This window comes from Mixophyes fleayi, chromosome 9, assembly GCF_038048845.1.
Source record: "Mixophyes fleayi isolate aMixFle1 chromosome 9, aMixFle1.hap1, whole genome shotgun sequence".
In the NCBI taxonomy this organism is placed as follows: domain Eukaryota; kingdom Metazoa; phylum Chordata; class Amphibia; order Anura; family Limnodynastidae; genus Mixophyes; species Mixophyes fleayi.
Genome location: NC_134410.1, coordinates 11,861,732 through 11,889,196, shown reverse-complemented (window position 1 = coordinate 11,889,196; position 27,465 = coordinate 11,861,732). Strand labels below are relative to the sequence as shown.

General features: G+C 42.5%; 2 protein-coding genes across 5 annotated transcripts in view; one reads left to right on the top strand and one right to left on the bottom strand.

Annotated features, from left to right (window-relative positions):
- Nucleotides 1-8,345, bottom strand: part of LOC142101950 (uncharacterized) — a 389,962-nt gene extending 381,617 nt beyond the window's left edge. The window contains exon 1 of the mRNA XM_075186422.1: nt 8,326-8,345. The gene's annotated coding sequence lies outside the window, so the exon portion shown is untranslated. The remainder of the gene's footprint in view (nt 1-8,325) is intronic.
- Nucleotides 4,682-26,652, top strand: TEKTL1 (tektin like 1). Of its 4 annotated transcripts, XM_075186428.1 has the most exons (9): nt 7,378-7,474; nt 8,258-8,553; nt 14,722-15,155; nt 17,885-17,989; nt 18,153-18,297; nt 18,393-18,547; nt 19,562-19,657; nt 24,620-24,733; nt 26,403-26,652. In XM_075186428.1, exons 3-9 carry the CDS (start codon nt 14,739-14,741, stop codon nt 26,583-26,585), a joined length of 1,215 nt encoding a protein of 404 aa, XP_075042529.1. In that variant the 5' UTR covers nt 7,378-7,474; nt 8,258-8,553; nt 14,722-14,738; the 3' UTR covers nt 26,586-26,652. The 4 variants fall into 4 exon arrangements, with proteins under 4 accessions (XP_075042527.1, XP_075042529.1, XP_075042530.1 ...); XM_075186426.1 differs by lacking the exons at nt 7,378-7,474; nt 8,258-8,553 and adding an exon at nt 4,682-4,822; XM_075186429.1 differs by lacking the exons at nt 7,378-7,474; nt 8,258-8,553 and adding an exon at nt 11,323-11,450.
- The last annotated feature ends 813 nt before the right edge of the window (nt 26,653-27,465 follow it).

Below are 27,465 nucleotides of genomic sequence, written 5' to 3'. Positions count from 1 at the left end.
AAATTAATTTGCCCAGATAGACCAAAATATAGGAAAAGTTATAATTTTACATGAGAAATTGACGCTTTTTAATTTTTTCCACTGAAAACAACCTGAAATCACGTCTCTGCACCCACAAATAAGTTTTCCATATGTCAGAAGCAGCAAAATCCTCAATTGCCAAAATGTAGAAGCCGCTTGATCCTCGCTCTATCACAGCTTTTAAAAGAATATTGTTGGCATATCGCATTCATGGAGAAAATAAAATACTATTTGCACAACAAATCTAAATTTGACACAGTTTGGACTCCATGGGGTGGATTTATCAAACTTTCTAAAAAGAAAAAGCGTAGATGTTGCCAATAGAAGCCAATCAGATTCTAGTTATCATGTTCTGGAATTTTCTAGATAAATGATAGCTAGAATCTGATTGGTTGCTTTGGGCAACACCTCTACTTTTCCTTTTTAGATGGTGGTTCTATACAGAATGGCGGAATCATGCATTATTCCCAAACATACTAAGACCCTCCTAAATTATTTTTTTATTAACACTAATTGCTGCAACAATAAATCTTAAAAAAGTTCCTCTGCTCTCCTTCTGCGCTGACCCTAAACTCTATACTCTGTACTCACTCACTGATCCAAATTGATATTGTGAATAGATAAAAACATATGCATGAACTTTCAACAAGAATCTGACAGTATATAGGACAATAATTATATTAATAATAATTATGCTTTAAAATGTTGTACTAAAATGCTTAACATACCTGTAACTTCTCCCTCTTTCCGCTTACCTCCCCCATACCTCTCTCCCCTTACCCCTCCACCCTAAATACAGCAATTTTAAAATAAGAAACAACAATGCTGTATTTTATGTAAAGTGTTTTATTATATTTAGGCAGTCAGTACATTATGTTGCCATGGAAAACCAGAGTGAAGCCAGGGGAGCCAGAAATATGTGTGGCAGCAGCAGGAGAAGGAAAAAGGTCTGAGGCTAGAGTTTGCTGGTAAGACAGAGTGTACAACCAAACAAAGAGACACCAGAGCTATCAAAAAGATGCTGGGTTTAGTGTTGCATAGGAAAGTCGTGTAGCCAGATCAGCTATCAGGCAGCTTGAGGGAGATTAAACAGTAAAGCGAGCCTATGTGCAGTGAGGGGACTCCCGCTATTAGTGAATAGTGTGTTAGCAGAGAGGGACAGCTAACAAAATCAGGCTTGCAGTTAGTCCACGACCCAAAAGTGGCTGAGAACGTCATCTTCATCCAGAAGAAGAGATAAGTAATAAACACACCAAACACTGTGACAGCATTATTGTTGCAATAAGATGGGACACTATACCTCTACTTTCACCAGCTAGACCTCTTTACATGAGAGATCTAATGCCAGTTATACCTAAAGATACTCAAGTTATGTAGCCTGGGTTACCTACATTTCTACAAGTGCACCAACGTTAACTAGTTAACATTACAAACTATTTAATATTGCCAGGACTGTGATTATTGCATTAAATCATTGTTGCTTTTTTCACACTGTGTGTGAGTTGTGGGACAGTTTGGGCACCAGAGAATCCACGTGTGGCGGCCATCTTGTTTGTTTGTCATTATTGTTCACCGTACTATTGCCTTTGATTTTTACCTTCCCCTTTGTCCCACTTACCCAATCCAGAATCCTCCCCCCTATTTAAATCTACCCTATTCATTTCCTTCCACCAAAATAAACATCCAGTTGATTGTTTGTAACTACAGTGTGTGGTTCATTATTATTCAGAGGGTTAGTGTGGTCGGGTATAAGGGGCTTCCTGAGTCACCCACTGGAGTATTCAGTCACAGTCTGTATCCCACCATACTCTGTAGAAGACTCTGAAGATAAGGTGGAGGCTCTGAAGAGAGAGAGAGAGAGAGAGAGAGACATCATGTCACCACCCCTTTCGGTGTGATAGGGAAAGGGGTGTTACACACACATTAAAATAAAATAGCACAAAACATAGTATGCCTACTAATAATAATAATAATATTAATAATAATGATATTAATTATAATAGACAATGCGTGGAGCATATAAAGTATACAATGAGCTTACTTGGTGCACAATGTCAATCTCACTGTTGTTGAGCTGTTAGTCCCTTCTACCTCTTACCAGGTGCACAGACATATTTAGGATAAACCCTTCCAACTATTATACTGTATATTATTCAGCTCAACCTGTGATATATATATATATATATATATATATATATATATATATATATATATATCAGACAGTGACTTTACTTACTACAGATGACTGTAGTGACTGAGTTTAATTTAAGCTGACAATATTACAGAGAGCCCTCTCCAGTTCTGCGGATTAGCCGAGCACAGCTTTTGTTACTTTTTATCTATTGTCAGTGACAAATAGTCTGAGTATTATAAACAAAAAAAACAGATGCCACGTATAGGCTATAGATCAGTGGCAGGCAATAGATGGTCCGTCAGCTGCCAGCATAAACTTCTTGCAGATTTCTACAATAAAATATGCATTGGCTACCCGCTGGAATTGTTCAAATAAATTGATAAGTAGAAACGTGAGAATATTGTACTTCGATGTCTTGATACCATTATTTGCATAATTGAACTTTTCATTGTAATCACTGTCATTGGCCTTCACTCGTCGTTCCACCTGTGGCTCCCCCAGACGGCTGCTCTCAATCTTATCAGAACAAGGGAGTCAACTTCTGTGTCGTGTGACCTCCTTTGAGCAGTGCAAAGAGGTCACATGGTATACCTGGAGGAGGAGGAGTACACTGTGCAGGGTGGTCACATGGTATACCTGGAGGAGGAGATAGTGCACAGTGCAGGGAGGTCACATGGTATACCTGGAGGAGGGAGTGCAAAGTGCAGGGAGGTCACATGGTATACCTGGAGGAGGAGGAGGGAGTGCACAGTGCAAAGAGGTCACATGGTATACCTGGAGGAGGAGGTAGTGCACAGTGCAGGGAGGTCACATGGTATACCTGGAGGAGGAGGAGGTAGTGCACAGTGCAGGGATGTCACATGGTATACCTGGAGGAGGAGGGAGTGCACAGTGCAGGGAGGTCACATGGTATACCTGAAGGAGGAGGAGGGAGTGCACAGTGCAAAGAGGTCACATGGTATACCTGGAGGAGGAGGTAGTGCACAGTGCAGGGAGGTCACATGGTATACCTGGAGGAGGAGGAGGTAGTGCACAGTGCAGGGATGTCACATGGTATACCTGGAGGAGGAGGGAGTGCACAGTGCAGGGAGGTCACATGGTATACCTGGAGGAGGAGGTAGTGCACAGTGCAGGGAGGTCACATGGTATACCTGGAGGAGGAGATAGTGCACAGTGCAGGGAGGTCACATGGTATACCTGGAGGAGGAGATAGTGCACAGTGCAGGGAGGTCACATGGTATACCTGGAGGAGGAGGGAGTGCACAGTGCAGGGAGGTCACATGGTATACCTGGAGGAGGGAGTGCAAAGTGCAGGGAGGTCACATGGTATACCTGAAGGAGGAGGAGGGAGTGCACAGTGCAAAGAGGTCACATGGTATACCTGGAGGAGGAGGAGGGAGTGCACAGTGCAGGGAGGTCACATGGTATACCTGGAGGAGGAGGGAGTGCACAGTGCAGGGAGGTCACATGGTATACCTGGAGGAGGAGGGAGTGCACAGTGCAGGGAGGTCACATGGTATACCCAGAGGAGGAGGAGGAGGGAGTGCACAGTGCAGGGAGGTCACATGGTATACCCAGGATATAGGAGGAGGAGGAGTGCACGGTGCAGGGAGGTCACATGGTATACCTGGAGGAGGAGGGAGTGCACAGTGCAGGGAGGTCACATAGTATACCTGGAGGAGGAGGGAGTGCACAGTGCAAAGAGGTCACATGGTATACCTGGAGGAGGAGGGAGTGCACAGTGCAGGGAGGTCACATGGTATACCTGGAGGAGGAGGGAGTGCACTGTGCAGGGAGGTCACATGGTATACCTGGAGGAGGAGGGAGTGCACGGTGCAGGGAGGTCACATGGTATACCCGGAGGAGGAGGGAGTGCACAGTGCAGGGAGGTCACTGGTATACCCGGAGGAGGAGGGAGTGCACAGTGCAGGGAGGTCACATGGTATACCTGGAGGAGGAGGGAGTGCACAGTGCAGGGAGGTCACATGGTATACCCAGAGGAGGGAGGGCACAGTGCAGGGAGGTCACATGGTATACCTGGAGGAGGAGGGAGTGCACGGTGCAGGGAGGTCACATGGTATACCCAGAGGAGGGAGGGCACAGTGCAGGGAGGTCACATGGTATACCTGGAGGAGGAGGGAGTGCACGGTGCAGGGATGTCACATGGTATACCTGGAGGAGGAGGGAGTGCACAGTGCAGGGAGGTCACATGGTATACCTGGAGGAGGAGGAGGGAGTGCACTGTGCAGGGAGGTCACATGGTATACCTGGAGGAGGAGGGAGTGCACTGTGCAGGGAGGTCACATGGTATACCTGGAGGAGGAGGGAGTGCACTGTGCAGGGAGGTCACATGGTATACCCAGAGGAGGGAGGGCACAGTGCAGGGAGGTCACATGGTATACCTGGAGGAGGAGGGAGTGCACGGTGCAGGGAGGTCACATGGTATACCCAGAGGAGGGAGGGCACAGTGCAGGGAGGTCACATGGTATACCTGGAGGAGGAGGGAGTGCACAGTGCAGGGAGGTCACATGGTATACCTGGAGGAGGAGGAGGGAGTGCACTGTGCAGGGAGGTCACATGGTATACCTGGAGGAGGAGGGAGTGCACGGTGCAGGGAGGTCACGTGCAGGGTCAGACTGGCCCGCCGGAGGACCGGGCTATTCCCCGGTAGGTCCCGACCCTGATCGCTCTCCTCTTCATTGGTGGGGGGAGCGGGAAATATAAAAAAAAGAATACTCACGTGACTGCGGTGCTCACCGACTCCTCTCTGCTTTGTTCGCACTGAATGTCGGGCATGACGTCATTACGCCCAATGGTCTGTGAAAATGGGTGTTTCCAACAGCTATAGGGCTCGTTATAGCAATGCCCTATACTGTACATAAAAGGGGTTTCCGTATGGCGAGGGTTTCCCGATACCTTTAACAAGTATCACAGCGGTAGTTGTACCGTTGGGATGGGCAGCACGGTGGCTCAGTGGTTAGCACTTCTACCTCACAGCACTGGGGTCATGAGTTTGATTCCTAACCATGGTCTTATCTGTGTGGAGTGTGTATGTTCTCCCCATGTTTGCGTGGGTTTCCTCCGGGTGCTCCTGTTTCCTCCCATACCCCAAAAACATACTAGTAGGTTAATTGACTGCTATCAAATTGACCCTAGTCTGTCTCTGTCTATGTGTCTGTCTGTGTCTGTGTGTGTGTGTGTGTGTTAGGGAATTTAGACTAAGCTCCAATGGGGCAGCGACTGATGTGAGTTCTCTGTACAGCGCTGCGGAATTAGTAACGCTATATAAATAAATGGTGATGATGATGAGAGGCCTGTTTTGGTAACACCATCTCTGTGCCGAAAGTCGCTGGAAAACCGAGACATAAAGGAAGAAAATATACAGAAACATAATAAAAGAAACGGAACAAATACGCTTTGTTTGGTTATTTGTGGTTTTAATAACGTCGCTGTCATTCCATTAGATATTTCCTATAAAAACCACTTGTGTTTTAGAATTAAAGGGCCTTTGAAACACAGTATGTTGTGTACCTGTGTCTGGCATAGCAATAAATCACCTTAAGTAAGCACAGGTTGATTACAGTACAGTACATATATACAAATCATATGAATATTTTAGTGAAAGGAAAACTTGGGATTCCCCTGTCAGATTCCTGCATTTGCCCCTTATGTTGTGTTTGACATAACCAACATGACTGTATAAGCAGTGGGAAGCCCGTTCTTGTGATAGACAGGTACCAGGATGCCCCATATATCTTACTATACAGAGCAGGACATTCACTAAGACACAACAGTTAATCATTTTTCAGTACTTCTCACATAGAAACTAATGATTTCCACCAGGAACCACCTCCGTAGCCTCAGGATAATTAACCGGCACTTTGAATGTCATTTAGGACTGTGATTTCACAGTAGTAATCATTACCAAATTAACAAGTCCCGCTGAGGGGTAATTAATGAGCTGTTTACAGAAACACAGACACTTCCCTGTTTAAAGTATTTTTTTTTATCCACACAGAGAAAATGTTGCTAATTGTCTGGATAAACTCTCAGCGGTTTTAAGTCTCTAATTGTCTCATCTCATAATTAGATACTTGTGTTGTGTATGCATTCAACTTAACCAGCAATAATGCTGAATGATGTAAATAAATGAAAATAAATTAATATTATGTAATATAAATATTATATAAATCTAGATATACAGCTATATTTAATGTTGTATGATATATAGTTCTATATTAGATATATTATTAGATTTATTGATGTACCTTTTAATGTATCGCATTGTAAAGTAATACATCACATTGTATGTAAGGATTATCTCATATGTTTAACTATTTATTGGATGTTATAGTACAAAAATAAAAATGTTGCTTAGATTTATTTTATCTTTAGAACACAATAAGCTGAATTGTAATGAAAATAAATTATTATTATAAAGCAACTAAACTCATTTTCAGAGTTACCAACTGTCCCTTATTTCAGGGAAAGTGAAAAGGTCCTAAATTAACCCTGTAAAATGTCCCTATTTTTCAGTGTTAACAAACTGCATGATTCATTTCCTTATTGGGTATATTAGATGCAGTTCTGGTTATGTATTCTTATTTTCCACTCTAGTCTTTATAGGTTATTTTTTTATTAAAAACAAGTTCCGAGAAAGGAAAATATAACAACCATTATAAATGACATTATTTAACCTAGGGTTCCTTAGTGTATCCCTATCATAGTAAGAGTTATTAGATAGACAGATCCTTGGGTATAACCTGATCAGACAATCCTGGATTGGTTGCTGAGAAAAGACTACATATCCCATCAGCCCCTGGATACCAGACAGTAATACCACATATAGATTGACTGGCCAACCTGTGGTTTTCCAGGTGTTGAGAAACTACATGCCCCAGCATGCTTTGCCAGCAGATAGCCAGCTGATAGCTGGGACTTGTAGTTTCACAATACCTGGAGAGCATAGTTGCCAATTCCGCTTATAACAAGCGGAATTGGGCTTCTTTTTTTCCCGAGTTGCGGGTTTTTTTAGGCTGCCGCTTGTTGCTTCTTTTTGGGCTTGGACACACTGCCCACACATGGTCGCCTCAGACTGCATTTTTTTTTTTCTTCTTTGGTCTGTTTACATTTAGTGATTGGGGCAATCACATGTTTTGTTTTATGGACAGGTGCAGCGATATTCCTCCAATAAAGTGGCATTTTTGTTTGTGGGTGGGCGGAGTCAGAGGATAACATGGAATAAATCACAGGAAGACGGATCTGCAACAACCTGCTGAAATAAGTGCTGTGTCTGTACTATTGCTGCACTTATAGCAGGTAACACCGCTATATAACACCCTCCCATTCAGTAGCTGCTCATGTCATATGACTGCTTTCCGAGCCCTATATTATACTGTTATATCATGGGGATGTCTTGTACAGACATACCAGTGTCCTTGCATACATTATACCATACTTGCCAACTCTCCCGGAATGTCCGGGAGACTCCCGCATTTTGCGAGAGTCTCCAGGACTCCCGGGCGAGTGTAGCAAAATCCCGGATCTGCCCACTTTCTAGTGAGGTGGGCACAATTAGGTCACAAACGCCACGATTCCTGGTGAATCGCGGCGTTTGGCCCCGCCCCCCGCTGTCAAATGACGCGTTTTGTGTTATGACGTCACGGGTCCAAAATGACGCGGATTTTGGAGGCCCGCCCCCCATGACGTCCACCTCCCCCGCAGCCTCCCGGATACCAACATTGTAGAGTTGGTAAGTATGCATTATACTCAGTTCACGTATGTTGTGGATCTTGCCTTTTTTACTTGCCGGGCGATGCTGTGGTGTAATTATAGTTAATAAGAATCTCTGTGTATTTGGGGATGATGCCATGTCAGTTTCCCCCATTTCAAAAGGGTAATTTACTGCATTTGTTTCTTGTTTTGCCATATCAGTGTAGAAATGTGTCCTCTTGTGTTTATAGAGGTTCACTAAATGGAGATTGAGTGTAGAAATTAGTGTTCTAGAAAAGGACGGTCCCTGTAAGTTGGGCTTCTTTTTGGGCTTTTTAGGATTGGTTTGGGCTTGTTTTTCACTAAACGGTTGCTTGTTTTTCATTTCAGAGTTGGCAACCCTGCTGGAGAGTCACAGGTTGCCCAGGCCTAGTCTACAGCAATAGGAAAGGTCATACTTGCCAACTCTCCCTGAATGTCAGAGAGACTCCCTGAAATAGGGGTGATCTCCCTCACTCCCTGAAGAGTCTGGCATTCTCCCTGATGCTGAGCCAGTACAAGACGTGGTTGGCTTCGCCATCTGTGGCATGATGACACAGTTCAGAAATTGTGTCCTATGTCCATGTATTGATGCCTATGGAGGTGGCCATTTTCATGGAGACCAGGATTTAATCAACGACTGAAAGGTAAGACAACATGACTTCAGTAATGGAGACAGAAATGTAAAAGACACTTCAGTCTCTAGAGCAGGGTTGCCAACCCGCGGCCCAGCACGCCTGTAAATGTGGCCCAGAAGGATTTTTGGTTGTGGCAAGGGGGCAGCGCTGTTAATGGAAAAAAAAAATCCTGCAAAAGAAAATACTTACCTTGCGGTCACGCGGTCACGTCAGCTGGTACTCCGGCTCCCTCCCTTGTCTCTCCTCCTCCATGCGGTGCTCGCAGTGAATGTCGGGCATGATGTCATCACGCCCAACATCCATTGCGGAGCGCAGCACAGAGGAGTCACCCGCGCAAGAAGAACAATCAGCAGCACAGAATTGGAGAAAAGAAGAGACGAGGACAGGAGAACAAGCCAATTAAAAGGTAAGTTAAGGGGGATTTTTTTTATTATTTCAAGGGACGCTGACCAGTGAATAAAAGTCACCTGGTCCTGGAGCATCATGGACCTTATCTCCCTGCTACATACTTCTACTTGTAATACTAATGGGGCATTATATATTATTCTCTTTGGCCCATTATAAGTTGTTATACCTTAACTAACATAGTGGTGTAATTAGCAAAACAGGTCACAATTTGGGGTCACAGTGGTGTATATGTCAGGTACCGCAGGCCTGGTCAGAGCACCCTGATATACAATGCCTGGCTTAAATGCACTTTATTGATATTGCATCGAAACAATACAAAAAGTGATTATAGTATAATAACTAGTAAGTATAGGGGGATTTGAAAAAAAAGTTTTATATATATATATATATATCACTTTTTTTCTCATATATATGTGTTAACTATGTTTTCTATGGTTTTTTGGATGATCAGCTATCGTTATTGTTAGTGTATTTTATGTGCGGCCCAAACCAACTCGTCGTCTTCCAATGTGGCCCAGGGAAGCTAAAAGGTTGGACACCCCTGCTCTAGAGATTCATTAGCTGCTTTTCTTTAACGCATAGTTGCCTAGTCTCCCCGAATGTCTGGGAGACTCCCGCATTTCTGGGAGACCTCCCGGGCTCCCGGGAGAGCAGGGCAACCTCCCGGTTTTCGCCCCTGCAATAGATAAGTGGTGGGGGGGGCTTAATGATGCAAATATTGCGTCATCTTAGCCCCGCCCCCTGCTGTAATTGGCCAAAATTGTGACAATCGTTTAGGGGACGGTGCCGAAATGATGCGATTCGTCAAGCCCCGCCCCCACACACCCACCTCCCACGGGATCTCCCTGAAGCCAATGAGGAAAAGTTGGGAAGTATGGGAGAGGTGCCTGTGTGAGATCCCTAAGGGGAGTTTAACCAACGATCCCAAATGTTTTTATATTGTAAAGGACAGTTCCTGATGGTATATGCAAATCATTCAAGTACAATTGTGTCATTTACTAGGTTAATCTAATCACGTAGCTTGGGGTTGAGGCAGCCATCCATTGTCTAGCTATGCAGATCTTGTCTAGCATAAAAACATTTATTAAATATTGATGTATTACATTATTTATTGTCTCCTCTAGTTGAAGGCCAAAGAGGCAAATGTTACGGGAATATAATGTATTTTTTTACCCCAGCTTTTTTGATGCAACAAATAATTCCTGTCCAAAATCATTTAATTTTAGGACATTATCATCATCATCATCATCATTTATTTATATAGCGCCACTAATTCCGCAGCGCTGTACAGAGAACTCACTCACATCAGTCCCTGCCCCATTGGAGCTTACAGTCTAAATTCCCTAACATACATACACACACACACACACAGACAGACATAGAGAGAGAGAGAGAGAGAGACTAGGTTCAATTTTGATAGAAGCCAATTAACCTACTAGTATGATTACGGAGATGCCAGAAATGACATAATTACACAACTAAACTTGTCCAGTCTGCATGGAGTGAGGTCTGCTCTATGGAGAATGTAAATCTAAATCTGTTGGGAATTGTAGGGAACTTTACCATCCAGGATTTTCCTCCGTACTTTTTGCTATTTTGGGGTTTTCCAAGGATGGGCAACCTTGTGCCTGTGCCCTATGGAGAGGTCCTTCAGGACAGACCTGGATGGATGGAGACTGAAGACCTTAACTAAGAGTGAGTTGAGTAAGTGACTCTACGTTCACCATATTAAACCAACTGGCTACCACAAGACAGTGACGGATCCAGGGGGGGCCCCTCCCCCTAGCAGGGGCTTGCTGCCGGCGGCGCACGCTATTGCAGGTCCGTTCAGCAGAGACAGGCAGGGAGAGTGTGCTGCCCGGCTGTTTAAAACACAATCAGTGCAGCCGGGCAGCACACTCTCCCTGCCTGTCTCCGCTGAACGAATCTGCACATAGTGTGCAGCCGCTGGCAGCCTTAGTTATCAAAAAGGGGGCGGGGCCTAAATCCCCCCCCCCCCCCCATTCCCCCCTAAAAAAAAAAATCACACCTCCACCAAAGGAGCTTCTGCGCTGCGTCTCGGCCATTGTACATGTCATAAAGGAGGCGCGTTATCAGATAATACACATTTTATTTATCGGTTATGGGAAAGCTCTCGCCAATAGTCTATTTTGATTGCTCAATTCGGAAAACTAAAGTATTTTCCTGAACTCAGAGAAAATAAAAAGACAACTTCAGACGGCGACGTTGTCTAATTATCCTCTTATTCCTTCATCTCAGTGATTTGTGTAATGGTTTAGTATCAGGTTGCAGGTATTATGTGTTGTTACACTGTGACACCGATCTGTCATTGTCCTGTAGTGAAAAGAGACAGTGACATCATAATAGACAGTGACAGTCTGTACATAGTAACCGTATCCTGAGAGACAGACACACAGAGGGGGAGAGGCAGCAGTGTGGATGGAGGAGAAGACAGGGTGATAAGAGATATCAGACTGGGGCACAAAACAGCCCAAAAAGTAAGACATAGAGATATTTCTGACCTTTAGGTAAGTTGTTTTGTTATTTTATACAGCACCAAGATCGTGTGTATGTTTATTTCTCTAATAGCAACTCCTCAAAGTGTTCTCAGCGATATGTGATCATCTTATTTATTACCTATGATATTATTTCCTGGCAAATATGATTACGATATTACTATACTTCTGTAACAAGCTAACACAATTTCCATACAACACACTCTAAATTTATTTTCTGAAAGTATAAAAATATTATTTAACTCATATCTATCTATCTCTTATTTATTAATCCATCTATCCATTTATCAATCTATTATCTATCTATCACCCTATCTATCTCATATCTATCTATCTATCTATCTATCTATCTATCTATCTATCTATCTAATATCTATCAATCTATTATCTATCTCATTTCTTTCAATATATCTATCTCATAACTATCTATCAGTCTATCTCATATCTATCACTTATCTATCTATCTATCTATCTATCTGTCTATCTAGTGGTTAGCACTTCTGTATGGCGTTTGTATGTTTGCATGGGTTTCCTCCGGGTGCTCCAGTTTCCTCCCACAATCCAAAAACATACTAGCATGTTAATTGGCTGCTATCAAATTGACCCTAGTCTGTGTCTGTGTGTGTGTGTGTGTATTAGGGAAGTTAGACTGTAAGCTCCAATGGGGCAGGGACTGATGTGAGTGAGTTCTCTGTACAGCGCTGCGGAATTAGTGGCGCTATATAAATAAATGATGATGATGATGATGATCCATCTAACCATCTCTCTCATATCTATCACATATCTATCTATATCTATCTCACTGCTATATCTATCTATCTATCTATCTATCTATCTATCTATCTATCTATCTATCTATCTCACTCCTAGATCTATCTATCTATCTATCTATCTATCCCATATCCTTTACTCCATCCATCTCATATCTATTAATCTATTATCTATCCATCTAATGAAACATGTAAACGAGTATACACTGATAAGCTGTGGACTCCATGTATTCCTGGTATATGAACACATTACATACAAGAAGTGTGTTAGCGTTTTGGATGCTTTCTGGGACACTGATCCACAAGGGGTTTATACACTGATTGTTCTAATTTCTGTATTTCAGCTGTAACCTACAGGGTCTGGGATTAAGTTAAAAAAGTGTAAAATAACTTTAATAATAAAAATCATAATAACATTGTTTCTTTTGCGTGTGACATGATTTACAGGCACCAAAATAAATATAGGAACTCTTAAGAAACCGTGGGATACCAAATATACTGACAAAGGCAATTATCATCCCATCGTGCTTAGGGTCTGGATTTGTACATTAACTGTTCTTCTATTTTGTTTTTATTTCCCATACATAGAAGTATTTACGTAGCTGTCCTTGGTCAGTTCTCTGATCGGAGGTCACCAGATGGTAAATACCAGATAAAAAGGTTCAGAAATAGGAATCGGTGATCATGGTCTATAATCTGTAAATACCACTGAATATTGACCATTTATTCAGGGATCACAGAGTTCATCTCTGAGCGATGAATGCAGATCGGAGACCAAACCACTATATGATACTGTAAATAAACATTGATGTATATGCCCTAAGTTTTGCCAAAGAATATGTGGCACGGTGGCTCGGTGGTTAGCACTTCTGCCTTACAGCACTGGGGTCATGAGTTCCATTCCCGACCATGGCCTTATCTGTGTGCAGTTTGTATGTTCTCCCCGTGTTTGCGTGGGTTTCCTCCGGGTGCTCTAGTTTCCTCCCACACTTCAAAAACATACTTAATTGTCTGCTATTAAATTGCCCTTAGTCTCTCTCTCCCTGTCTGTGTATGTTAGGGAATTTAGACTGTAAGCTCCAATGGGGCAGGGACTGATGTGAGTGAGTTCTCTGTACAGTGCTGTGGAATTAGTAGCACTATATAAATAACTGATGATGATGGGAAACTCCTATATATACCCAGTTTTCATATATTCAATGAGGACAGGTCGAAATAGAGTTAATTAATGCAGAAAAGCTGACTTTAGTAAATCATATTGTGCTTTCATTGTAACGTTGTGTTCATTGTGTCACTTCCTGGAATACTGTCGCACAATGTGTCAGTTTCTCTTTGATTGTGTTCCTGATATTGTCACTGTCTGATATCCTGATTGTAACTATGGATACAATGTATCAAATCGGAGCAATATTCAATATTGTACATCACAATACTCTATTAGTATAAGGCTGTAGCTACTACGCTGATAATATTTACATTTACTTGTGTACCCTAGATAGACGTACAGATTCCTTATCTACATATAGAGGGAGGTATTAGTAGCAGAGGAACGATATATTGCCGGTTCATTAGTCGCTGCTGCAGAGTTTAATTTTTTTTACAGTGAGATTGTTGGAAACTAGTTGGCCAAAGTAAAAGTTAAAATTTGTGTGGAAAATATTACCATGGGTCCCACGCATTCCGCTGCATAAATGTATTACATTATAGCGGAATGGTTCAATAACATGTAATGCATTGCAAATGGCAAAAGTAAGTGTTTGAATGAGCACTGCTAACATTTTACATTATCGTGCTATTACAGCTGCAAATTATTTACTGTGTTTAGTTATTACAAGTTAGTGAGTTCTGTGACAATGTAAAACGTCACAGAAAAAGGTCAAAACACTCGGAGACGACTTCTAATATCTGTAATAATTTCAAGTAGAGGGTACATCATTTCTAATAGTACACAAGTTTTAATAGCAAAAAAAATCTGCTAACACATACACAGACTCACAATGACTGTAGTAAACTCACAAAGACACACAGACACACAATGACACACACACTCACAAGACGCACACAGACACACAATGACACACACACTCACAAGACGCACACAGGCTCACAATGACACACACACTCACAAGACGCACACACTCACAGACACAGACTGAAACTAACAGTTTGGCAGAAGTCATCCCCAACACCAATGGTGAAGGTGCACACTATGGCAAAATAAGTACCACGTACATCATATGTAAGTCTTCCTTCAAGTGCTTCCATACTCCCATATACCTCCAAATAGCCGATATATATATAAATATAATTTTACGCACCCCCATATATCCTGTTTGCAAATAGCCAACACACTTTCCATGGTCTTACAAAAAAAACATAAACAAGAGACTCTAAAAATTAGGCACTGCAATGGGCACACTAGATGGACTATGTGTCACACTTTGTAATGAAAATCACTCTGTGTCTCACTGTATTTTCTCCAGGTCCCTCTGTCTACCCCATGGCGGTCACCCCTGTGGGCTCTGCCACCTGGCGAGATGCATCTTATAGGACTGTGCAACTGGCACAAAATCTTAGGTTACCGGCTCGTCCGTCCACTGCAACCAGCCTGGGCAGGACGAGAACACAGGATGAGAACACTCAAAGGAATAGTCTTAGAAAACATCAGCCAACACCTCCTCCTTTTATCCGAGACCTAATTATCGACACTTGCAACGATTATGCCCGTAGCTGCATGAGGGAAACTCGAAGCTCAATGTACACGCTCAGACAAGCCTTGTTTGAGGTAGACCGACATATCTACAGACTGCAGAGAGACCGGGATGTATTAGAACAATCTCATGCCAATACCAGAAGAGACGTCCTGATAAATAATGAGACTGCACGACTACGTAGTATAAGACCTACTAGTGAGAAGGTGAGAGACAGTCTTTGTTCATTTATCCAATATTATTTGCGCGTTAAGGATGTGTTTATATTATTGTGAACACAAGACGTGGCATTTATGGGAACCCGCACCCCTCCTGATACCCACGAACCCTGTCTGTGCCCCTGTTCTGCAATTTGAGGGCCTTTTCTGACTGGCACAGAGCAGAGGGTGGACAGAGGGGCTAGAGCAGCCTCATTATGCTCCTACCCAAATTCTGCTACGGGGCCCGTTGATACAATGTTCTGCCCATGTATGAGGCTCCCGCAAAACATTATGGGAGCACATTGCACTGACAAATTCACCCTCTATATTATCTTTTATTTATAAGGAGCTGCAAAGTGTCTGCAGCACCAAACATAGGGGGATGAACAGTGTGCACATTTACAAATTAGTTAGGAGGGAGATTTTTTTAAGAAAAGATGATTGACAGATGTATGAGATTTTCTTTACTGCTGACAGCTAATTAATACTAAATTTAAACGTTTAAGATAGCGTAAGACTGCATGCTAGTTAATTAGGGGGAGTGGGTTATTGAGGGGGCAACAGAGATAAATGGAGGTGAAACAAGGAGTCTAAAGGATGTTGTAAATTGAACAATAATGTCATGAAAGTAAGAAAAACAGATTTATAAACATTATGAACTTTGATAGGAGACAAAGATGCAAACGAAGCAGAGAGATCTCTACTTAACAGGTTACATTCTCCAGGTAGAGACTTAAGCAGATTCTGGAGATAACAGCTGCAGATTACTTGTTTGTAGTTCCCACAAGTTGTTCACTGGTTGTTCTGCTATGTTTTCTAAGGCTGGGTACACACTATAGGGTTTTCAACCGATTCTCAGGCAAATCACCCGATAAATAACTGTTCGGTCAGATATTGCATTAGTGTGTAGGCTGCAACGATGAACGAAGCACATGGTATCGTTTCATTTGATTGTTAAACTGAACTAACAATCTTGGGCCTGATTCATTAAGGATCTTAACTCAAGAAATTTCTTATTTTAGTCTCCTGGACAAAACCATGTTACAATGCAAGGGGTGCAAATTAGTATTCTGTTTGGCACATAAGTTAATTACTGACTGTTTTTTCATGTAGCACACAAATACTTGATAGCTTATTTGTACACTGAAATTTAAACTTGATATGGACTGAAATAAGATACCTCTTCATTTAAATAGTAAATCTAGCCCCAGGTGTTACTTGAAAAGTATAAAATGTGCATCCCTGGCCAGTGAGGAATAACAATTAATAATTGAGTGTATTTAAAGCAGATCAGAATACATAAATAAAAATTACAGATTTTGATTGTACTCAGCTGTGTTTCTAGCAGGATAGCCGCAGAACAGAATACAGGACAAAGACAGTTGTTGTCAGTGCTTATCCTTAACACTACATATCTGTGTGTGTCTAGCAAAATGAAAACATGAGGTAGTGGTTCATATTTGAATCCAAACATTTAAGCCTGCATCCCAGCGTCCAGGGCACCTCAATGTATGCAGGTCCTACACTGACCTATATGCTTTAAACACCATTAAAATGCAGTTAAAATCAGATGCACTCACCTCCCAGGTATAGGGGACAATACAGATATACAGTGTTATGGATTAGCACTGACAACTGTCTTTTTGTTTTGTATACATATAGGGCATTTATATTGCCATGCAGCTGGTACCATGCAGAACAGAATACTTATCTGAGGATGAAAGAGATGAAATGGTTAGATCTAAATAAAGGGAAGAAAATTGTGTTTTTAACTGTGAATGTTGTAGTTTGTGAAAAAAAATCACAATTGCATCATCATCATCATTTATTTATATAGTGCCAACATATTCCGTTGCGCTTTACAATTGGCGACAAACACAATAAACTAATAAACAAACTGGGTAAAACAGACAGAGAGGTAAGAGAACCCTGCTCGCAAGTTTACAATCTATGGGACAATGGGAGTTTGATACATGAGGTTAAGTCTACATTTTGCATTTCGGCCCAGCCAGACTGCAAAGGTAAAAGTGACTCATAAGCTAAATGATCCTGCCACACAACAATGTTGGTCAGGGGGTAGTTGCCTTGTGTGAAATTGTGTAATGGATGGTAATAGGGTAATGTAGTGTGGTTAAGAGGGCGGTTGAGGAATATTATAAGCTTGTCTGAAGAGGTGGGTTTTCAGAGAACGCTTGAAAGCTTGTAGACCAGAGGAGAGTCTTCTTGTGCGAGGGAGAGAATTCCACAGAGTGGGTGCAGCCCGGAAAAAGTCCTGTAACCGGGAATGGGAGAATGTAATGAGTGTGGATGAGAGATGAAGATCTTGTGCAGTACGGAGTTGCCGAGTTGGGAGATACTTTGAGACAGGTGAGGAGATGTATGTTGGTGCAGCTTTGTTGATGGCCTTGCATCTACCTATAGCAACTGCTTTTCAAAGCCAAATGTATACTGTGTATATTTGGACCTACCAATAAAAGTTGCTGTGATATCATATATAACCCTTGGCACATAACACTCCTGCATTATATCAATCTTCATAATGTAAAATGTGGTATTGGTCAGTCTAATGCTCTGCTCCCTATTGAGTAATGTTATTAATTATATGACTGAGATACGATGCAAAGTGTGACAACAACTTGCTAAACAATATACCTTTATCGGTGTGTACAGACGTGGCAGCCGCATTGTCCCTCGTTATCCTACAACTTCCTAACATCCTGCCACTTTCTTTCCAGTACCCGGATAAAGTTGATTCCCTTATACACGATGAGAAGAAAAACCTTCTGAAAATAAAGAGACATTCTGAGCTCCAGCTGCAGGAAATATCCCGACAGCTACAGGTCAGTGTATATATATATATATGAGGGATACTGTCAGTATACATGTATTATGTACTCTCTGCTGCTTGCTGTCATTGGCCGCTTCTGGCTTTCCACTCTCTCTGTGCCCCACTTGTCTCTTGCAGTGTGTTGCACCTTCCTATAGACTATTGTGGTCTCGCAGGTACTCCAGTCTCACCGCCAGAAGCTATCAGAGTTTTGCAAAGAAAAGGGACGAGTGTTAGACATTATCAGTGAGAACGCCCGACCCCGTAATCTAGCATTGGACACGTCCGGGAACAGCAAGCTCCTTGGTCCAGGAAATGCAGGTACTGAGAGACCTCTAAGACAGAGAACCGATGGAAGTGATTTTCTTTCATTGTCTTGATGTTTTACTGTCTCTTTTTCTCCTATGTATGTAAAGACTGTCAGGCAGCCATTGCCAACGCTCTTGCGACGAGTAAGAAGTTCAGGCACGCAGAGCCCTGCAACTGGCAGAGACCAACCGACCGCCAAGAACTAAAAGAGATTGTGACAAAGGGACTTCGCAAGAAAGCAGAGGAGAGCAGCCGAATCCGGGTAACGCAATAATAAATATGACTTGTAGGTTTCCTATAGTAGCAGAATTATGCAGACAGATAACATTCTGTTAACATCTTAATTATTAGACCATAAGGGAAAAATCTATCAAGCTGCGGGCTTGAAAAAGTGGAGATGTTGCCTATAGCAACCAATCAGATTCTAGCTGTCATTTTGTAGAATGTATTAAATAAATGATAACTAGAATCTGTTTGGTTGCTATAGGCAACATCTCCACTTTCAAAAGTGAGCTGGTGCTTCCACAGATTTCCCTTATCACTGTGATCCAGGTCTGTTTTACTTCTTTTTTTAAAATAGCATGTTAAGTACCTTTTAAGCATGCATCTGATAGTCATTGTTCTCAGATATCCTTCTACAGATCATTATCTCCTGTAAAATACCTCTCTGGAGGGCAAACCGTAATAGCTGCCACAGGGTCAGAGCTCTGAACATGTCATGTGATGGCAGAGGGGGGAGAAGGAGGGGAAAGATGTTACAGAGCACAGAACAGACACAAAAACATTGTATGGCTGCCAGACACAGACACAGGCTCACAGCTCTCTGCGTGTCATGTGATTGCAGAAGGGGGGGGTCACAGTGAAAATAGAGTTCAGAGGTGTATAGAAAAGCCTCTCTGCTCACTACATCATGTGCTATGTGTCTGTGGTTGCCATGGTAGTCACATTACACTGTGAGAAATCTGAAGAATCATCAATCATTAATAGCAGCCTGAAGACACAAGCCAAGGAGAAAAGGTTATTACCGAGCTGCTTCTTATAGCCTGCTAGTGTTTGTGTTAAAAAACACGTTTTCACAGGATTCCTGCTTTAACACATACAGACAAATATCAACTCTCTCTCTCATATACATACAAACATACTTACATACATGTATAAAACAGCACAAGAACAGAGTGACTGCCGGTCATCTCATAAGCTGACTGCTCGCTAGGAGTTACTGCATCTTTCTGTCCACTGTATAATTTTTAGAAACGTCCCTCGTTATGTATTCTAGGAGGATGTGACGCTGGTTTTGGGATGTGTAAGGAACATGATTCACAGAGGGCAGAGGATTAATGATGAGATAGAAACCAGTTACCAGCTGCAACTTGTGAGTATGACGAACGCATAGAAATGGTCCTGTTGACTGATTTTTTATTATCAGTAGATCCCATTACTTTGCCCTCTGAGTATTACTTACCAGATCCGTGCTCTTAGATCCATTGCACTAGCACTGAACAAATGTTTTGTGGCATGAGGTGGTTATATTCTATACATGTGCCCACGGGGTAGACATGTAATGCCACGAATGTTCTCCTGACAGCTGGGTGCCGCAGAAAGGACTTTGCACTCTGTGTAATAATGTAGATAGAGCCGCTCAGTTTCTGGGTAGAGCTGTTTAGTTATCACCAACAATGCAGCTGTGCTCAGAAACACAGCAGAGCAATATTCTGCCACCTCAGATATATGATCCAGTCACACAACAATGTTAGTTTAGTGGTCAGAGGGTTGTTTGAGTATGAGTGGTGGTAACTGGATAGAGTAGCCTAGGGGGGGTTAAGAAGGTGGTTTAGGAATTGGATACATTGTCTAAAGAGATGAGTTTTAACATTTGTAGGTTTAGAGGCAAGGGGAACATCTTGTTGTACGAGGGAGGGAATTTCACAGAGTGGGGCAAGCCCAAGAAAAGTTCTGTTATCAGGAATGTGAGCGGGTAATGAGTGCGACTGACTGGCACAAATGTTGAGGGGTGGAGCGGAAGGGTCAAGTTGGGACGTATTTTGGGACAAGTGAGGAGATGTAAGTTGGTGCAGTGTTGTTGATGGCCTGTATGTTAGTAGAAGTTTTTTATATTGTTTTGGATAAAGTTCAGGCAACCAACCAGGAAAATGGTTTCATAATTTAAAGTTTTTGTAGTTTTGTGCGAGATGTATGGAACAGGATTTGGATTACGATTGTTTGTGGGTAACAAAGGACAGATCTGAGTGAAGGATGACACCCCCGCGGCAGCGAGCTGGAGGGTAGACTTCATTGTCATGTTGTAGGAAGCTGTTGTTGACTGGTATGAATATTATTAGCTCCGTTTTTGAAAGATTAAGTGGCGACATCCAAGATGAGATGGCAGAAAGTCCTGTAGTAACATGGGAGAAATACGGAGAGAATCGCTGAATTTAAGTATCATCTGCATAGAAGTGATTCTGAAATCCAATAGGAGATTATTAGTGCACCAAGTGGTACAGATAGAGAAGAGCAGCAGACTGAGCCTTCTGATACCTCATGTGATAGAGGAGGTCTCCAGAGAACAAATACTGAAGAAAGAGTTTGATAGGATGATAACGAGGATAGGACAATGTGCTGAAGGGAATGTAGTGTTTGTATGAGAAGTGAATGGACATATTTGCCTTTGTATATAGACACCCTAATGTTGATCAGGTCTGTGTAGTATCGTCTCTTGTTTTAAAGTGAGGAAAGTAGATGGGTTATGGGGATAGAGAAATCAAGGACAAAGCTGCTGAAGGGAAACGTACTGTCAGTGTGGCAGATTTTTATTGACTTTAATTATCATCATCATCATTTATTTATATAGCGCCACTAATTCCGCAGCGCTGTACAGAGAACTCCCTAACATCAGTCCCTGCCCCATTGGAGCTTACAGTCTAAATTCCCTAACATACACACAGAGACAGACAGACAGACTAGGGTCAATTTGATTGCAGCCAATTAACCTACTAGTATGTTTTTGGAGTGTGGGAGGAAACAGGAGCACCCGGAGGAAACCCACGCAAACACGGGGAGAACATACAAACTCAAGCTGGGTACACACTACACTGTTTTCATCCAATAATCGGTTTAAACAGCCGACATACGACCGCTCGTTCAAAAGTCGGGTCAGTGTGTACAGTGTCGCCTCATTTGGTTGGTCGTACCGTTTAATATTTTCGTTCCAATCTCGTTTCCGCTATGTAGTGTGTATAAACTTCCGACAGATCCACGACAATCCTCCGATACTTCCTCGACCTGGGGGGTGTGTGTATGTAAATTTTTATGTCAATCCCAGTCCCACGTGGTGTGGAATCCGCACATCACTGTGTTTTGTATCGATATATATTGCACCTGTCTGGCTGCAGACTATTACACTTGTGTAAAGCACGTGGGTTATTACCCTTTGCGTCTATGTCGGCAATGTATTCATATTTACTCTTTATACACTTATACCTTTATAACCTATTAAAGCTATATTAACCTTTATTAACTTATAATTGTGAATTACCCAGAATAAACCACAGTGTTCAAGCGACATTTTTATTGCAAGAAAAAGGTACAAAAATTTTAACACACACAGCTGTCAGAAAGATCCGCATGAGAAGTGAGTGCACCCAAACCAATCACAGAGCTGAATACTGCAGAGTATTATTTTTAAGGTATTTTTAAAGGTGCTACTGGTTTGTGGCAGAACAGGTCTTGATGTCGTTTCTATTCCCTTTGATTTCTTTATCTACGAAAAAAGGAAATAAAAAAATGTTTAACATTTAACTTCAATATCTGTAATTTATATTCTACGACATAAATACTCTCATTTTCTCACCTTGCACACTGCTCGAGATCAGTTTATATTTATATTTTGGTCCCTGTGGCAAAATCGCAATAATAGCGGGCTTAACCTCCGAGCATTCTGGAAAACAGGCGCCATTTTGGTTATTATAATGGTACAGGTATGTGCCCAAACCATTTACATGTCGACACATGTTCACTGAAATACCTTCGTGTAGAACTTCTTTAGTATATTTTTCTTGTTCAATTTTTCCTTGTTTGCTAACATTAGTGGTATCAGTGGTATCTAAACAGGCCTTCTCACCGTTAAATCTTCGTTCTGACATAAAAAATTAGGTTATAAATTAGCATTTTACATTGCTTTATGTGACACTACATCTACACTACAGGTACACTACATCTGCTACTGACCTTTTTTAATGTCGTTGTCGTCCTGGTCCAGTACTTTGACCATCATCTCCACCTCTCTTGGGCTCATTGGATTTGCTCTTTCCTCTTCTCGAGAATCTCCATCCCCCACCTTAACTTTTCCAACATTTTTTGGCCCTTCCAGCACCATCTCTGACTCTATCTCCGTCTCCATAGCTGCAACCCCCACTGACACCTTCTCCTCACCCGCAACCCCCACTGACACCTTCTCCTCACCCGCAACCCCCACTGACATCCTCTCATTCGCAACCCCCACTGTCACTTTCTCACTCGCCATCTTCTGACGTTCCTCGGCGCCAAACAGGTTCCTCTGTCATTTATACACACAGACATGGGCGTTTGTTTCTGCTGTGGACCAATCAGCGATGATGCACGCCGAGAATGGAGCATTCCATTACATATGAAGGGGTTTTTATTATTAGGGAATATTCATTGCATTCCACTTTAGCAGTTAAATATTTTTCTAAATTTAATGTATATTACTAAACTTCTATTTCATAGAAATTAAGGGAGTTAACTATAGCTAAAGCTCTGCCCCTTTATGCTAATGTCTTTGGTATCTCGTACATTTCCCGTAAATGTCGCTGCAGTGTGTACGAAATTTAAATCATTGCTCACGACAACATGGCTGTAAAAAGTCGCTAACGGGACGTCCGCTCTTCCCTTTCTCGTCCTAAATAAGGCTAGTGTGTATGCAGTCCATGGACCGAGCGATCGGACCATCGATCGCATGTAAAATCGATACCCAGCTTCACAGATAAGGCCATGGTCGGGAATTGAACTCATGACCCCAGTGCTGTAAGGCAAAAGTGCTAACCACTGAGCCACCGTGCTGCCCATATGTATTAATAACACAGTTTATGAGTGTATATATCTTATGGAGGTTACCACTCTGTGGGGAACTAGACCCACATTTTACACGATTTACCTTCAGATCTGTGCTCTTAATCTGTCATAACCATTGGATGATAAGATGGTGACTCTGCACATTCCATAGAGATCTATGGACACTGCCGGTCCTGAGTACATACACACTGCAGGATTGGAAGGACTTTGTTTCATCGTTGAATGAGATTTTTAGTCCAGTCTACAGATCAAATAATACAATGTGCTTTGGAACGATAATCGTTTATCGTTGGAGCGTACACACTAATGGGATATCGGACGAACAGTCGTTTATCGTGTGATTGGCCCAATAATCAGCTGTAAACCTGTAGTGTGTACCCAGCCTTACTGTGTGTGGGCAGCTGCACTCTGCGTGTCAGTGACTGTTGACCGGGACTTCTAGCATGAGATAACTTGTATGGGATATAGATATACAATGTATGAGAAATGTTTCATGGTTATACAGGTAAGGGATCTGTTACCTGCAATGCTTGGGAATTTACATTCTCCTCATTGCATAGCAGCTCTCCTCACAGTGACTGTAAAAGTGTGCAGCGACCAGGTCTGTGTCAATGACTTTTTCCTCTTGTGTAGCAGCACTCCTCACAGTATATAAGGAATTCAGTGACCATGCCTATGTTTATATAGACTACCTCATTATATTGTGTTGCAGCTCCCCACAGTAACTGGATGAGCTCAGTGACCCTGTGTATGACATTCCCCTCATTACCTTTTGTAGCTCTGCTCCTCACAGTGACTTCAGTGTTCAGTGACAATGTCTGTATGTATGTATGTATGACATAGCAACAGGTAATGGCAGGGTTTGTGTGAATTGGGGGGTACTGTTGGGAAGGGCTTAATTTGTCCCCAATTTGCCTGGATAAATGTTGTGATGTATGTAGCAGTGCTCCTCACAGTGATTAGGGTAGAAGGTGCTCAGTGATCATGTCTGTGTGTATGGTGCTATTACAGAGTAACAGAAATCATTCACTTTTCTTTCTGGTTTTTGTAACTTTTCTGTATCCAGGGCCTCTGGTTAAAAGATCCTATAGTTTTAAAATTTTTAATAGATGTCTAAAAAAACAGATTTATTAGGTATGGAATTAGCATACAGTGAAGTAACCAGCATGTCCCCACCGACAGCCGGTGCGAAATGTGAGACACATCGGAGATAGTATAATATCACTTGTTATATTATGTTTTACAGGGTCCAGTATCCAGCCTGGATCTCTCTGTACGAGAATGTCTAGACCGTCCCTTAGTGAGAAATCTCCAGAAACATCCAGCAACGCAGCTTCCAGAGAGCAGACTCTTCTTACAGGTACAATATATTATTTCTCACTGATGATCCAACTTAGACTTATACCCCATTCATACTGCACCAAAATCCCGGGTTTTTGCCGGGGCGAGCTCAAACGAGTCTTCAACCCGGGATTTATCGAGGGGTAATTCCCGGGTCGGACCCGGGTTGCCTGCACTATGAATGGTGCAACCCGGGTTTTTCAACCCGGGTTGCACAGAAAACAAGCTGATTGGCTGTCTGCCTGTCTCTGGAGGATGATGTCATCGGTGGGAGAAAAAAAAAAACAGTCACCTTTCAATGACATCACCATTTTTCAGCCAATGAAAACTGCTCTGGTGATGACTCCCACAAATTGCCAGGGCACAGACTTGTGCTGTATGAATGGGGTCAACCCGGGAAATTCCCGGGTCCGAGGTGCAGTATGAATGGTGTTTCTGAGCTGGGACGCTCCGAGCCCCTGCAAAAACCCGGCTTGAAAAACCCGGGATATTGCCGGGGCGGCAGTATGAAAGCGGTATTACACGCCAATAACGTAATATGAATGATTATAGTAGAACCAAATCTAGAAAATCAAAGCTCGCTGCACCAGCTGTACCATGTGACTATTCATCCATACAGAATACATATGTGACAAATGTCTACTTTACATTATATCAGCTCAGAAACCTCAGCCTTCGGTGGATGGAGGTTGTCGTGATATTTGTCATAGAGGTTGGTCCTGTGCTGTCTACGCTGAGGACAGACGCAATTCTCTGCAAATTAAAATGCTTTTTGATGGCTTCTTTTTTTTTTTAAGTGTGATATATAAGCAGGTAAAATAGGCAAATAAAGTGTACTGTAATATATATAGCTGTTACCACAGCAGTATACTTACAGGTCTACAGTAAGTGTTGGCAGTGCGCAATGAGCAACTTTTTATTCTTTTCAGTTATTTTTTGAGTACACAAAGCTGCTCTGACATGTAAGATATACAAGACAGTACCAGGTCACCCACCTGTACAGCATATACAGTAGAGATATGCTGGCAATTTAGTTAACACAAGGTGGTATGTTCTCTGGGCCACCATCTATATTACTCACAGAACTGAGGACCTCTGCTGGAGAACTTGTGGGAGAGCAGTGATCCAACAAACTGATTCAACAATCGTCCAATTAGAAGACGGGTGTCATGTAAGTTGTCAGATCCCGCCTCTTCTTCAGTTCTCCAGCAGCTCTAGAACAAAGGTCAGGAGTACAAGAAAACAATGGGGGCAGCCAGTGGCGGAACTACCATTAGTGCCACAAGTGCAGTGCACCGGGGCCCATGGAGATAATAGGGCCCACTGCATGGCAGATAGAGAGGGTCAGGGGCCCTGGTTCCCTCCGCCTACCTGCACTGGGGCCCACAGCTCGCTAGTTCCGCCTCTGGGGACAGCGACATTGTGGAAGCCCCACAATAACTTGTCCCCAATGATCTACTAGTCTGGGGAAGAACGGGAGTAAAATAAAATATTTGAAATACACTGTTCTGCAGGCACCTAGATTGCTGTGAAACCATCTCCGCTCATCACTATTAATCTTCGGACATGATAAAGTTGCATTTATCAGAGCATGGTCCCCACATCCTGACTAGTACTGCACCTCGACTCTTTCATTACCAAATGTCATCCGCCTCCTCTATCTATAATAACGTGGATTGTCTTCTCAGGGCTCAGCGTCCTTGCAGGAGTCTCTCAGTGCTGCAGGTCAAAGGAGCTGTCTGCTGCGGGACACACAGGCCAAATTACAGGACGACCAGCGGAACAAAATGTGGGGAGAGCGCATGGACCGAGAAGCGGTGAGACTGCGGACCAGGAGCGCCCGGTGCCGGAGCGAGAGACTGTGTCTGTGAGAAGAAGAGAATCAACTCGCTAATGAGCAGCGACAGCTTTAAATAAAGATCTGAGACATGTTCTTTATACATATCATTTATCCAGGTTCATCATTGTTAAGGCACAGGTTTAAAAAGAATACGGGTGTACATAATGTCTAGTGGTACTCTTTCTAGTGTTAAGTGAGAGATCGGGTTTAGAAACTTAGAACATATGAACGATAACAAAGGTAACACATCCAGGCGAAAAAATTAGAGATGATTACAAATACTATGTATAAATGCTCCTTTTCAATAGCAATGACCTGTCACCTACTGTATACATAACGTCCTATAGATTGTAAGCTTGTGAGCGAGGCCGTCTTACCTCTTTGTCTGATTGGTAATATTCAGTATTTTATTCTTTTGTTTGGTTCTGATGTGCTGTGGAAAATGCTGGTGCTATAAAAAATAAATATTAACAATAATCACTCACATTAAACAGATAACAGTAAACTAAACATTTGTTACATTTATTATGTGTTACAGCTGTATAGTTTTATCTCTAAATCCATCTGTGTTGACATGTCAGCATTAATGAGTGAGAATCGGCTGATGTACCTGCTCACTGTGCTCTGAAGAACATTCTGTGACATTAACCTGCACGAAGTCTGCCAGCTTTCAGTACACTGACTCCATACGGTCATGCTAAATGACTGTCACATGATCCTCAAACCACAGGACTGCCCACACCAGCAGCTAATGAAAAAGATTTATAGCAGGGATTGTAGAAAGTTTTATAGCCGATTTGATAAAGGATACATGTGTTAATAACTGTATTTGTGCAGGGAATTTGAAACACTGACCTTGGGGAAAAGTGGAGGGGGTTTTCATTTACGGAGGGCATACAAGGGGTACGCCT

Excerpts from the sequence above, each read along its gene's own strand:
- TEKTL1 (XM_075186426.1), top strand. The coding sequence starts at position 4,684 with ATGGTATACCTGGAGGAGGAGGAGGGAGTGCACTGTGCAGGGAGGTCA. Across the intron at positions 4,823-14,721 it reads GAGGACCGGGCTATTCCCCG|GTCCCTCTGTCTACCCCATG; the intron begins GTAGGTCCCGAC and ends TATTTTCTCCAG. Across the intron at positions 15,156-17,884 it reads TAAGACCTACTAGTGAGAAG|TACCCGGATAAAGTTGATTC; the intron begins GTGAGAGACAGT and ends CTTTCTTTCCAG.